This window comes from Phacochoerus africanus, chromosome 11 (genome assembly GCF_016906955.1).
Source record: "Phacochoerus africanus isolate WHEZ1 chromosome 11, ROS_Pafr_v1, whole genome shotgun sequence".
In the NCBI taxonomy this organism is placed as follows: Eukaryota; Metazoa; Chordata; class Mammalia; order Artiodactyla; family Suidae; genus Phacochoerus; species Phacochoerus africanus.
Window position 1 is genome coordinate 107,050,005 of NC_062554.1, and position 14,853 is coordinate 107,064,857.

General features: G+C 46.7%; 1 protein-coding gene across 2 annotated transcripts in view; it reads right to left on the minus strand.

Moving 5' to 3' along the window:
• The window catches only part of LAMB1 (laminin subunit beta 1), a 77,237-nt gene extending 64,396 nt beyond the window's left edge, over window positions 1–12,841 (minus strand). Inside the window, exons 1-5 of one of the 2 annotated variants that reach the window (XM_047751749.1) lie at window positions 12,716–12,841; window positions 12,266–12,389; window positions 11,042–11,217; window positions 7,636–7,771; window positions 4,390–4,463 (exon numbers count right to left, since the gene is read on the minus strand). In XM_047751749.1, the coding sequence (XP_047607705.1) occupies window positions 4,390–4,463; window positions 7,636–7,771; window positions 11,042–11,217; window positions 12,266–12,302 (423 nt within the window). In that variant the 5' untranslated portion in view covers window positions 12,303–12,389; window positions 12,716–12,841. Of the gene's footprint in view, window positions 1–4,389; window positions 4,464–7,635; window positions 7,772–11,041; window positions 11,218–12,265; window positions 12,390–12,523; window positions 12,610–12,715 lie in introns of those variants that run through there. The other variant, XM_047751748.1, reaches the window with a different exon arrangement.
• Window positions 12,842–14,853: the final 2,012 nt, after the last annotated feature.

Consider the following 14,853-nt stretch of genomic DNA (forward strand, 5'->3'; position numbering starts at 1 on the left):
GGATTGAACCTGCATCGTTATGGAGACTACATCAGGTTCTTAACCCACTGAGCCAAAAAGGAAACCCCTAAAAATAATTTGAGATCAAATGTAAGGGGCCATGGTGGCCAATACAAGTATTTGAACAGGACTGAGAAAATATGTAAAAATAAAACAAATGTTCAACAGAAATTTGGGTGATAGCAAAATGGTGAAAACTAGTACACGCCCACGTGTCCTTGCACTTTAATAATCCTGATAGCTTTGCTCATGGATAAAAGGAGACAAGGTTAAGAAAATGGAAGGTCACATTTTGATAGATTCTTTGACTCCTACATTTACTAGTTGCTCAGGTTTGATTTTGTTGCCAATTCAGAAACACAAAATGATACTTTATAAAACCCAAGAGGGCATTAGACTAAGAATTTTAAACTAAGAGGGGAAAAAACCCATTAACAAAATGAACCAGGGCAAACTCACCATAGGACTTGCCTCCTGGGTGGTGACACTTAGATGAGCTAGTATCTCTGTGTCGCAAGGGGGCAGAAGGAAAAAGCCCTACAGCCATTCCTGGCTGTGCTTCCTTCTCCCTCCCTTCTGGGACCTTCTGAATCCCAAAGAGCCATTGGTGAGTTACCCAATTTCCTGTGGAGTCAAGAAGCTGCTACAAACCGGGACAACATATTATACCTACACGACAGAAGGCTTTCCACACTCTCTGCTGAGTCATGAACCTTCTCAGGCCTCACATGGCCGCAGGGCCACCTCTGAACTACTACTAAATAAAAGAACTCCGAGTTTGGAAACATCTGGTGATGTGTAAAAACAGACTGTGGATGTGCTAACTGGACTTTGCGAGTCTAAGAAAATCCAACCCACGCAGGAATCAGCCATCTCCCTGCAAACACACCCCTCTTCCTCGTCCTCTTCCTGTTCCCACCACTCTCAGCGGTGTCATCTTCCAATTCCCTAGCTTGTACATCTCAGTGATTTTTTTTTTTGGGGGGGACATATTTTGTCATCTGGGTTGACATTGCAGTACTGAAATTTGTATGTTTTTATTTTCAATTTTATTTATCAACAGACTTTATTTTTAGAGATGTTTTAGGTTTACAGGAATATTAAGCAGAAAATAGAGAGCTTACGACCATTCCACCTCCAGCTTCCCTTGTTATCAATATCTGGCATCAGTGTGCTTAATTTGTTATGATTGATTCCAACAATATTGATTGTAATAATACTAATGTGCTATTACTAACCCAAGTCCACAGTTCACATTAGGGTTTACCCTTTGTGTTGCACGTTCTGTGGCTTTTGACAAGTGCAAAGTGTCACAAATCCACAATTACAGTATTATAGAGAGAAGTTTAACTGCTCTAAACATCTTTTGTGCTTCACCTATTCATTGCTTCCCACTGATTTTTTTTTGCTATTTTTACTTTTTACTTTTATGTGTTTTAAAATTATTTACTTATTTGGAGTATAGCTGACTTACAACACTGTTAGTTTCAGGTGTACAGCACAGTGATTCAGTATATATATATACTGAATATATATATATATATATATTCCTTTTCAGATTCTTTTCCCATAGGTTATTACAGAATATTGACTAGAATTTCCTGTGCTATACACGAGTTCCTTGTTATTTGTTTTCTAATTGAAGTATAGCCATCTCAGTTAGCTTTTTTAAATTTTTAAATTTTGGAGTTCCCGTCGTGGCTCAGTGGTTAACGAATCCGACTAGGAACCATGAGGTTGCGGGTTCGATCCCTGGCCTTGCTCAGTAGGTTAACGATCCGGTGTTGCCGTGAGCTGTGGTGTAGGTTGCAGACGCAGCTCGGATCTTATGTTGCTGTGGCTCTGGTGCAGGCTGGCAGCTACAGCTCCGATTAGACCCCTAGCCTGGGAACCTCCATATGCCGTGGGAGCGGCCCAAGAAATGGCAAAAAGACCTAAATAAATAAATAAATAATAAATAAATAAATAAATTTAAAAATTTTTATTTATTTTTCCTTTTTAGGGCCACACCCGTAGCATATGGAGGCTCCCAGGCCAAGGGGTCTAATTGGAGCTCCAGCTGCCGGCCTATGCCACAGCAATGCCAGATCGAGGCATGTCTGTGACCTACACCACAGCTGACAGCAACACTGGATCTTTAACCCATTGAGGGAGGCCAGGGATCGAATCTGCAACCTCGTGGTTCCTAGTCTGATTCGTTTCTGCTGTGCCTCGACGGGAACTCCCTTTTTTTCCCCCATCTCATTAAGTGTTGATGCATCCCTTTCCTTACCCTGTCTTCTACTGTTCTGCTTTTTTTTTTTTTTTTAAATGTGGGCATCCTAATTCCCAAGAGAGCTTTTTTTCATTAAAAAAAATTATTATAGTTGATTTACAATTTACTCTGTAGAGCAGAGTGACCCAGGCATAGACACACACACACACACATTCTTTTTCTCATATTATCTTCTAACATGTTCTATCATGAGTGATTGGCTATAGTTCCCTGTGCTATACAGCAAGACCTCACTGTGCTTTTCTGCTTCTAATCTTTTTCTAATTCATGGCTGAACCTTTGATTCTAAAGAGTCCAGATGATGCCCTTTGGAAGAGAGAACTCCTCGTCTCAGCACGGACTCTCTCAGGCAGCAGCGTCAGAAGGTGGCACAGTTGGCAGCAAGGGGAGAGATGTGGTTAGGAAAACCTCTCTGAGTCACACTGCCAGCCAGGACCCTGGGATACAGGAGGTGGCTCCCTCCTACTTGAGCACCAATGGTTGGCTATCACAAAACATGAAGGCAACATCCCAGGGTTGAGTCTCAACTCTGCCAGGCTGAGGGCATGGCCAGAGATGGGCCAAGGAGTGGTTTAGAGAAAGTCCTCTCAAGTGTCAAAGTAACCGCCCCCTCCCCTCCCCCCCCTCACACACACACACACACACACACACACACACACAAGCAGCAAGAGCAGGTTCCTTGGAGAGAAGCAAGGGGATGAAGCACTCAGGCCTGGGACTGGCCACCCAGCATCCCTCCTAGTCACGTTCCCGCTGCCACATCTACCCCTGCCCCTTGGCCTTCCGGGCTTGGGCAGAGGATAGCAGAGAGACGTTCGAGGCTACCCACCCACTGGGGAAATCTACCCCTGGCACTTTTTCCAAACCTGAGAGGGTGTAGATAAGGCCCCCACCTCCAACTGAAAACGATTCAAATGTGATCTTCATCTGAGAAGCAATAAGTAAATCATGGGTTTCGTGTGCGCCAACATGTACTTTAAGCCATGTGAGGCCTGTCATTTCCAGGCAGCTGCTTAGGACGAAACAAAGGGACTTTGTACCGAGACATTCCCTAGTCCTGGAGTCATTTTACATCTCCAAAAGAGAAAGGATGGGAAAACGCCACAGTGAAGGAGGCGTGCACATTTCTTAAGGAACTGTAAGGCCGTTCCCACAAATTGTGCAAAACCTTGAAAACTAAAGATAACACACTTCCTTTTCAGTTTCCAAACTCGGCACTAAAACATCAACACAAGGAAGCAGGGATTTACCCTCCAGATGTTTTATTGTGGTTTTGGGAGCAAGTCAGAGCTGCCTCTCTCCATGGGGAAGTAAAAAGATAGCTAATAAAAAGTCTCCAGTCAATCATCTTATTTTATTTTTTGTCTTTTTGTCTCTTTTCTAGGGCCACACTCATGGCATATGGAGGTTGCCAGGCTAGGGGTCTATCGGAGCCATAGCCACCAGCCTATGCCAGAGACACAGCAATGCCAGATCCGAGCCGTGTCTGCGACCTACACCACAGCTCACGGCAATGCCAGATCCTTAACCCACTGAGTGAGGCCAAGGATCAAACCTGCAATGAATTCTTAGTCAGGTTTGCTAACCACTGAGCCATGATGGGAACTCCGAGTCAAATCATCTTAGAAAAGTGGCTCTCTTATTGCCATCAAGACAGAGTGTCTATTAAGCGTAGTTATTCATACCCTTCTTTAAAAGTGGCTTGATTTATCCCAATTTACAGCAACAATAATGTTTAAGTTCCTACTGAGACCAACTTTCAACAGCCATCCACTTTTATTATTATTATTATTTTTTGTCTTTTTCGCCATTTCTAGGGCCACTCCTGCGGCATATGGAGATTCCCAGGCTAGGGGTCTAATTGGAACTGTAGCCACCGGCCTACACCACAGCCACAGCAACGTGGGATCCAAGCCGTGTCTGCAACCTACACCACAGCTCATGGCAACGCCGGATCCTTAACCCACTGAACAAGGCCAGGGATCGAACCCGCAACCTCATGGTTGCTTGTTGGATTTGTTAACCACTGCGCCATGACAGGAACTCCCAGCCATCCATTTAGAAAGAGGAATTACACAGGGCTCTCATTGGTAGGAAAGCCATGGATTCCTTACCTTGAAGGTCATTATGAGATGAGTAAAATGGAATTCTGCTTCCAAATCCAACTGGATCGTTACATTTTCCACACCTAAGAAGATTTTTTTTTTAAAAAAAGAGACAAAAGGAAACAGCAAGGTAAACAGGAACATCTGTGAACAATTGAGATGATTTTCTTAAACTATCTTTATGCTCCTCATAGAAATTCTTTCTGTAGTCCATCGTCAGCTGATGATAACAGAGTGATAAACCTCTGGCTCTACTTAGGTGATAAAGCACATGTCAGAATGATTCTTCAGTTGCCTGAACATCGTGCAACATACTCAATCTGCTACCTGAACCAGAATGCCTTTAGTTGCTATCATGAAAGACTCTTTTGGTCAGGGAAAAAAAAAAAAAAAAGAAGTCTTCCCAACCCTCTAAGCCAAAGGACTCTCAAAGGGGAAACAAGAAGGGGCATTTCCTGTGCACAGGAGGGGTTCGGCTTGGGGTCCAAGGCACAGAGTCACAGTCCTCTTCCAGCAGAAACACAAATACTCGCTTTTTTCTACGCAGCAGCAAAGAAAACAAATACAAGTCCACCACATATGTTAGCTCCACTCCAGTTTAGAAAAACCTATCCCCAATGGAGAAGCCTTTGGATGCATTTCCACCATTGAAAAACAATGCCAAAGAGACAAAGACTGGGTCAAATAAATAAACTGGCCCAGAACAAATACTAATATCTCCCCTTTCAGGGGAGAGCCTGAACAAACAAATGGGCCTTTGCACTATGCCCTGGGGGTCGACCCGTCCTACGTTAACTGGCGAAAAAGGCCACTGGAATTCCTGAGACAGAAAACACCTCCTCCCCAATCCCTTGGGCCCTCAAGCCTGCCCATTTGGAAAAGGACACCTTTGCATGCTTCCCGTGCTCGTGAGAGCTTTTGGGGGTCCATCTATTGGAGCAAAAGAAGTCTTAAATGCAGGAAGACAGGAATGTGTCAGAATGAATCATGTCACAGGCTGGTGTGTTTTCAGGAAATCAGTAGGACTTTTGAAATAAACTCTCCCACTGGAAAACTGCCAAGCCAATTGGGGGTGGGGGTGGGGGAGGGGGGAAGTGGTCCCTGGAACGGATATGAGTTAGTTGGAATGTTAAAGAAAAACATTATCATCACACGAACTAACCTTATCTCACTTATTAAAAAGAGCCGTATTGCAAACTTACTCTCAGCGTATCTTTTTGAGCGAAATGTTAGTGGAGCAACGCTGCCTCTCCTTTCCCAGGCTCTGAAAAACCTGCGCTATTTGCTTAAAATGAAGAGATAATGAAATAATGTAAAGTAGGAGAAAGACTGGGGCCTGTTCTGTAACAGAAGAACATATGTGGCCATGTGAGCTTTGAAAGAACATTCCATTGTAGATGTCTAACCTGATAAAGTACTGCAGGGATTTTGGGGGGTTTTTTAAATATGGGAAGAAAAATCCATGGAGTCAAGAAACGAGATCATTCCTCTACGGTGTATTTGATTTTTGTCAGACCCAGGAAAAAAGCATCATAAATGCGAAGTTAAAAGTAGCTGCACATGCCCAGCCCATTTCTGAGCTTGAGCATCAATAATTTAATGCGTCACGCAAAGCTGCACGTGGACAGCACGCAGAAAATAGATAAAATCGCATTCATAAAGAAAGTCTCCCATTGTGAACTATCAGACGACATAGAGATGACAGGGGACAGTAACAGTTGGTCTGGCTTTCTAAAGACTAAGTTCCATCAGTCTAATCTCATCTAATCTCTTGTGACAGAGTGACAGAGCCCTCAAGCCCCTCTATTTGAAAATCTCCTTTCTGGCATTTGGCTTCCCCTGCCCCACGAACGCAAAGCTGTAGACACTGATTAGCTCCTCGTGTCACCAAGAAAAACCCTCCTCTAGAACCATTGCCCATGATGAACTATTTGACTGTCTATCAACCCAATACTAATGTTGAGGCACTACAGAAATTCCCAGGTCAGGGATGGAACCCGCACTGCAGCAGCGACAACGCCAGATGGCTAACCTGCTGAGCCACCAGCGAACTCTGGGGTGTCCTTCTAACTGTCTTCCCATGTCACCGCAAGAACATGGACAGTCGGAAACATGCCACGTTTGCAATAAGCTCTCTGCTATTGCAGAAGTCCCCCATGGTTCAAGTGCAGATGTAGAGAAATTGCCCTTTCACACTCAATTATCAACTAAGAGGTCCTCCTCTAAGAATTAACAAGGCACTAATGGCTATATTTTCTGAGGTCTAGTCCATCTCCATCAAGTTGATAACCAATGGGGTCCCAAGGCTCCAAGTTTCCAGAAACCAATCGTTTTTTCGAAAGCATGTGCAATTTCATAATCAATGACAAAGACGTCTTTTAAGGGAGTTCCTCTTTACAGAATAATAAATGACTGCAAAACATCCCAAAGCTTTATAGGGCATCTAATAAAGGCATCTAGCAGTGGCCATGCTTTCCCCAGCCAGACTTAGATTCGCTGCTTTGAGATATTTCTCAAGAATACTATTTAAAAAAAAAAAAAGAAAAAAAAGATCTAACGGTACATTCACTGGTCATTAACAAACACCGTAACTCTCCCTTTCATCCCCAAATTTCAGCGTTCAAGTTTGAAACAAATAAATGCAAAACTAATTTGGGCTGAGTTTCACCACTCATAGTATCATGATATTTGACGGATTTATTAGACCAAAACCCAAAAGGCAATCAAAGGAAAAAGGATTGTATTTACACACTCACTGGAAACATTGACTTGGGGCCATTATCCATGTTGAGAGTCAAAAAAAAATTAACACATGTTCTTAGTACTATAATTAAGTGTCCTCTAGATGGAAGGAAGGTGGTAGGCACTGATTCTGCCCTTGGCTTTGGGATAGATCAAAATGGAAGATACTATGTCTCATGGAGGAAGAAGGGTCTGAGACAGTGCAGGGCCTTCCCACGCCCTCCCAGGACTGCCCCCAGCACATGCCCACACTCCCCAAGCCCCCTTGGGATGAAGACTATGAAATACTCCTTTGGTCTAGCATGAAAGACTTCTTTCTTATAGGAAGGGCATGTTTCAGGAAGAATGATTGATTTTACCAAGAGAAGTTAGGGCTTCAGGCAGTAAATCTGTCAAAGGCCGTAATTCCAGGATAGAGAAACCAGTGGTAATTACAAACACCCAGGAGCCTGTCAGCCCCTTCCAGGTGACCAATCACACTCCACAGGGCTTATTCCCACACCAACCACTTACCATTTTCGGATTGCCACCAAATCTTCAGGCGGTTTGGAGCAAATGTGGTGACCACATTTTCAATGAGATGACTGTCAGGATTAAGGGTTTCATGATAAGGATCTTGCGAGTCGCATATGAAGCATTTTTTGTCCTCCTGCAAGTAAAGTTGGTTTCATGGGTCTAGGAAGCAATCGCGCACACACACACAATCAAGCCCACAATACCAAAACCAAACCTACTTGTTTCAAGAGAAGTGAAAGTGCCAAAATTACTTAAATGACATATCACATCTTTCATTTTTTTTAACTTGCTGAGTATGAAATACTCCTGAAATTTTCCTCTACTCTTGCAAATTCAAGGTCAAAAGTAAAAGAAGGCATTGTTTCCACAAGCTATTAATTTAATCAAAATGAAATTTCTAGGCTTAAGCCTTAATCTCAATGAATAGCTGGAGAAGCTTACTCTTAAAGCAAAATGCAGCGGAGGTCTTAAGAGAACTTTTGCTGACATAAAGTAAGCTAAAAATGAAAGAAAAAAAGAACAATTCAATTGGCCTGATTTTCTAAAACCTATAGAAGACAGAAACCAAGTATTAGGCAGACATATTTAAGCAGCTTTGGGAACTACAGATCAAGATTTCTTAGCTTCTACTCTGCCTCAGCAGTGAATCAGGCTCGTGGCATGCAGGCCAACCTACAAACTGCTCAGAATATCTGGGAAGGGGTCACCAGGAGCCTTCCCAACATGTCCTACCACGTTGGGAGCACTGGAAACGAGGACCAACTCAAAGAACACCAAATTGGACCTAAACCAGAAGGAAGACAGACTTAATAAAATAGTTTTAAAGTGGCTTTGAATTTCTCGCTTCTCATTTTCCTCTCCCCTAAAATGGGGTCACAGCCACCCTGGCAGTTGGTCAGGAAAGTTAAAAGAGTCCTCTTTCCACTCCATCATGGTGAATCATAAACCGCATCCCTTAATAGTTCCCTTCGCCACATCAACTGCTGCTCTCTCCCTCAATCTTCTTTGCTTTTTTTTTTATGGCCTCACCTACAGCACGTGGAAGTTCCCAGGCCAGGGACTGCTGCGACAATGCTGGATCTTTTAACCTACTGCACCAGGAAGTTCTCGAACCTGTACCACAGGGACCAGAGCTGCTGCAGTCAGGTTCTTAACCCACATCACAGTGGGAACTTCCTCTCTCGGTTTTTCTAAAATGCATCTTCTTTTTTTCTTTTTTTTTTTGGTCTTTCTGCCATTTCTTGGGCTGCTCCCACAGCATGTGGAGGTTCCCAGACTAGGGGTCTAATCGGAGCTGTAGCCACCGGCCTATGCCAGAGCCACAGCAACGCGGTATCCAAGCCACATCTGCAACCTACACCACAGCTCACGGCAACACCGGATCCTTAACCTACTGAGCAAGGCCAGGGATCAAACCTGAAGTCAGATTCGTTAACCACTGAGCCACGACGGGAACTCCTAAAATGCATCTTAAGTCTGAAAATGATGCTGAGACTGAAATCTATAAAGACCCACATACATTTACAAACAACATTTATTTATTTATTATTTTTTTTTGTCTTTTGTCTTTTCGGGGCTGCACCCGTGGCACATGGAGATTCCCAGGCTAGGGGTTTAATCGGAGCTGTAGCTGCCGGCCTACGCCACAGCCGCAGCAAGGCCAGATCCAAGCTGCGTCTGCTCACGGCTCACGGCAACACCAGATCCTTAACCCACCGAGCAAGGCCAGGGATCGAACCTGCAACCTCATGGTTCCTAGTCGGATTCCTTAACCACTGAGCCACTACAGGAATGCCAACAAACAACATTTAAACAACACTGATCTCTTTATAAGAACAGTATCAACTCACTATATTTTTACATCTGTATTTATTTAGCTAGCTATAAATCATCGCCTTTCTCCTTAAAGGACCTAGAGAGTGGCAAGATGTTCTAACTAGAAAACTGAGGCCAGAAGTCAGGGATGCAATACGACCCTGGACAAAACACTTATGCTTCCTGCCCCAATTTTTATACCTGTTCAGCATTTGAGAGAAGTACACTTTCTCAGTGTACTTGAGCAAAGTCCCTTTCTTTAGGCTCTGATACTTGCGAAGTGCATGCCACGGTTTCCTGGCTGATCATATGAACATAGAGAGTCTGGCTCGACTTGCTTTTAAGACCAATAGTCGAATTCTTAGTCTGGTCAAGGCTGGTTTCGGGATCTGGTGATTCATTTACAGGATGTCCTGGCCTTTGAGCTAAATGTTAGCACAACATTTTAGGTAAAATTTACATGCTAATATTAGAAAAGGTAACATCCACTGCCTTCATTAACTCGTAGTCAAGGAAACTAATACCAGAGAACAATTACCAGAACTTAAAAAAAGTTTAATTATAGCCTCCATTCTAATCAGGAGGAAGCAGTCTAGACATCTCTGTATAAACCTGGAAGCAAATGAGTGGAATCCACTTTACCACATTCCTTTGGTTTAATTTTTCAGGTCTACAGAATGGGCTCTCTTTTTGCTTTGCAAAAGTGACTCCATTTTAAGGCATCTATATGCAAACCACACAACATTGCTCTTCCTCCTGAAGGGCAGATATAGGTCTGTGGAGTGACCAAATTTAGAGCAACTGGCTTGGAACTTGCCCTGCACTGGAGACAGCCCTTCTACTTTCGTTAAAGGCCAGATATCAGTCTCCTTTTAAAAACAAAAGAAAGGGATTCTGATTCTGGGTAGTTTATACTTTGTGTCTTTTAAAAAGAAATTAGTTTTATTTAAAATGCGTCCTTTTAAATCTAAGATCTGGGTCTACTTTTAGAAACAGATAACACTCTGAAATTTCATTTTTGGTCCTCCTCTATCAGGGTACCATGGCAACCAGGGCATTTTGAAAAAGCAGGCATCTGCTTCTGGTATCTAATGGAGGTAGATGGGAACACCACCAAAGGAGGAGAGAAAAACAGGTACAGTGATTCGAGCGACCTTGCTAAGCGTCTGTCTCTCAGTGCTGGAGTATCCTCCAACCAAGTGAAAGACGTGGGAAAAACTCACTATTTAAAAAAGAAGAAGATAAATCACCTCTTATACACACTTCCAAAGAGGAAAGGCTAAAAAACAAAACTAAACAAGACACGGGGCTTTTGAAGGCTCTGGGTCAGGGCACCGGGCAGGGGCCAGTTCTGTCTGCAGCCCTGTCTTTTCACACTGTGTGGCGGCGGCGGCAGGAAATGTTTGGCGGATGCAACTGTGCAAACTGAGATGTGGCAAAAGGGCGAGCTACCAGCCTAATCCCGGGGCTCCCTGGCTGCCGAGCTTCCTATCTGGAGAGCTGGCAGGATGCGGAGTCCCTTGGGCCTTCCCCTTTGGTCTGGACTGGAGGAGGCGCGCGGAGCCTGGAGCCATCTCTCCGCCCTCACCTGCAGGTGGCTGACGATGCAGTATGGCTCCGGCTTGTGAAGCCCGCAGGTCGAGGTCACCGAGAGCTTCTGCGCTCGGCCGATGAGAAGGTCGCCGGTGGCCGGGTAGCAGCTGCCCTCTGCGCAGCCGTAGCTGAACTCGGGTTCTTGAGCGCTCACTTGGGCTCCGCATAGGGCTGTGGAAGGGGCAGACAACAGCATAGGGCACAAGCAGAGAGCGGGAGTCCCAGCCATAGGAAAGGCAGGGGCGGGGACAGAGTAGATTCAGAAAAACGCAGAATACACAGAAAAGAAACACAATGGAGAGATGAACGAGGCCGGGGAAGGCAGGATGTGGACAGGAGGATACAGAACCAAAAAGAACAAACGAACATCAGGTTTGCCCAGCAGTGGACAGCACCGGTCCCTGGAAACCCGCCCACACTCGCGCCCACCCTGATCTGTCCCGGGAAGCAGCATCAGCCACACAAGGTGGAGGGGCAGACCGGCCACTTGGAGGTGCCTGCACCTGGGCTCAGGGAGGCAGATGGCCAAACGCCACACGCCTGCACGCGGTAGGCAGCCTGTGCATCCTCGGTGTCTGCGCAATTGCGCACACAGAAATTTGTGAGTGGAGGGGCTAGTGTGTGTGTGCACGCTCAGAGGTTGCAGGCACTTCGCCGGGGGAAGAGAGATGCTGGGGCTCGCCGGTGACGCCACTTTCTCGAGGGATGAGTGGACAGTCCCTGCGGCTTTGGATCGGCTTCAACAATTCGTCATTCCAGGGAAGCTCCCCGTCCAGCTGTTTCTGGCGCCATCCGGGGGCAAACGGCGATGGTTAATTAAAGCCACATGGCCCCAATCTGTTCCCAGGACTTAGTCTGTGCTCAGCTCGGGCACTTTTCCGGGAAATGGGCTCCTGGAGAGCCCTCCGCCTCATGGAGAACGATCCCAGCAATGGAGAGACCCACCGAGAAAGGGCCAGAGGTGCAAAGCACAGATCGGTGACCGCGGGAGCACCCTGAGCTCTGGGCACAGCCCCTGGGGAAGCGGTCGGTCGCACGAGATCCTCGCGCGCAGTCCTCGGCCACCACCGAGGGAGCTGTTGTTTAATTCCAGCGCAGAATTGCCACCCAGTCCCTCTCCTGATCCCCCTGGCTTCCACGAAGCTGGGTCCAACCGCTTGGTTTTTCTTCTCCCACGTCTAAGCCCACCACCCCCTCCCCACCTCTTCCTCGGAATTACCTAGGAAACTCAGCGCGAACACCTGGAGCCGCCCCATGTCCAGTGCCTGCAACCGAGGGGACAAGGCAGAGGAGGGGAGGACACCGCCGCCGAGCCGCCGGCTCTGTTTCCCCCGTCTTCCTTTCTGGAGAGGTGGAGAGAAAAAAGGCAAATGTTCAGAGAGAGGAGAGCGGCCCTCGCATTTCCTGCCGCTCCCACGGAAGCAGGGGGTGGGAGAGTGGGAAGAGAAAAATCGAGCCGCCACTTTGTTCTGCTCACCCGGCAGGACGAGCGCTCTCCCGGCGCCTGGCAGCCCCGGAGCCCAAAGAAGGGAATTAGAAAGTTTCGCCCTGGGAGGAACCTAGGGAGGCGCCTTTTGCTCATGCGCATACCGGGAGCCGGGGCGGAGGGGGCGGGTGCCCCCTACTTGGCGGGGAGTGGGTGAGGTCCAGATCCCACCCTCCCCCGTACCTCTTTTGTTTTAAGGCTGCATCTGCGGACGCGACGGGGTTGTGGCTCTTCCCATTCCCAGCGCAGGCTGCCTCCGGGTGAGCGACCCGAGCAGTGCGCTGGGGGCGGGAGGCGTCAGGGCTAGTCCCGGAGGTAGGTGTCTGCTCACGGGCGAGGGGGCTGGTCGGGACCTACCGCGAGCTCGTGCATTTACATTTGTAAGGAGTGAGTCACGTAAAGGTGCCCAATGCTGTAAACTCTCTCTGAGCGCTCGGGTAAGGCCAGTTAACCCTTTAGAAAGCCGGTTGTCTGGTTTGTTCCTGAGAAGCGAAGCCCGAAACGCCTGGTATCGCTGAGGCTGGGCTCGACATCTGATGTCTTCATTCGAAGGAAGTGCTCTCGGCTACGCACCAACTTAGGACGAGCCTGGAGCCCCTGCCACCCAGGTGGCCAACGCATTGAATTACCCATTTTTTTTTTTTTTAATCTACTTTTTACCCCAATCCAGATAGATGGCTTCAATTCAGGTAATTTCTCGAATGATACTGTTGGTAGTGATGCTTTTTCTCTTGTCACCATGAAAGGGTGGGCTCAGCCGCTCACCTGAAGGTCTCTAATGAGATGTACTCCTCCACGAAGCACAGTCTAGCAAATCCTCCAGAGGAACTCCGCGGTGTACAGATGGTGAGGTGGGTGATGGGTCCGCTAAGGACGGGTCTCCAGCAGCAATGTGGTTGATCTGTCTAGTTAAATAAGGGGTAAATACGCTCTGACCCAGCTCCTGGGGGCTGGAGAGGGAAGAAAGGCTGGTGGTGTGATTCCCTCTTCCTGCGAATTAGCCCACTTCTGCTGCCTTAGCAATGGATGGAATCAGACCTTGAGCTCTATTTCGTCCTCTGGACAAAAGTACCCCCCCTCCCCCCAATCCCCACCTCTGCGAAGGAAGAATAGTTAGTTGTTAGTCCAGTCAGGAGATTTTGTTCTCTAATTAATCATCCGGGGGGTGGGGGGGGGGGAAGGGTTTAAGTGGCCAGTTGGTAGGCATTTAACTTAGCTGTAATGAGATAGGGCCCAGGAAGTTTAATCATTAGACCATAGAGTAAGCTGCTTTTTGAGTTTATCTCATCGTTTCCACTGAGGGAGGCGGGAGCCTCAGGTCTTGGTGATATATTAATTATTCACCTAATCAGCACTTGCCCTGCTGCAACCTGGGGAGATTTTTGCCTCCGTCCAATGCTCAGGCTCCTTGGGGCTGTGGCTCAGCAGCCCTGAGCACTGAATGCTCTTGTGAGGGTCCAAGATTTTGATGGAGGGTCTTCAGAATTTATTTTTTTATTTTTATTTATTTTTTGTCCTTTTGCCATTTCTAGGGTGGCACCCACAGCATATGGAGGTTCCCAGGCTAGGGGTCTATTGCAGCTGTAGCCGCCAGCCTACACCAGAGCCACAGCAATGCGGGATCCGAGCCACGTCTGCAACCTACACCACAGCTCACAGCAATGCTGGATCCTTAACCCACTGAGCAAGGCCAGGGATCGAACCCGCAACCTCATGGTTCCTAGACGCATTCGTTAACCACTGAGCCATGACGGGAACTCCAGAACTTAATTTTTTAAAAAAGATTCACAGGCAAATGTCTGTCCCTCTGTGGAACTTTTGATACCTCGAGCCAACATTGCTTACAGTTTCTCATCCATACACATTGCAGGCAATGTTCGCTGCTGCCTCTGCTGGGAGACCAGCCTCTGACCTCACAGCAGCAGAGCTGTCGCAGCTGCTTGGCAATTCTGTCTGTCCCTGGCTGGTGTCCTCTCCTCCTAGAGGACAAGCGCCTTCAACACCCTTCTAACATCCCTGTTCTCCTTACCTTTTCACTTTCAGTAGCAAACAACACTGCTGGAAAAATCAGGTGTGCCGGGTTTTGTTTTTACATGTATATATTCAAGGATACAGTTGGTGGGGTTTAATAACCCTCCTTCTGAGCACTCCATCTATGAATTTATCTGTCTCTATTCCTACTCTTCTCTCTTATACTTCTGCCCTGAAAATTGTGCCCTCCTCTCACCTCCTGGGAGCAATGCTGTCACATACAAACCTGCTGATTTCTCCCAACTTAAGGGGGGAACCCCAAACACTTTATTCTGCACATCTACTCCTTT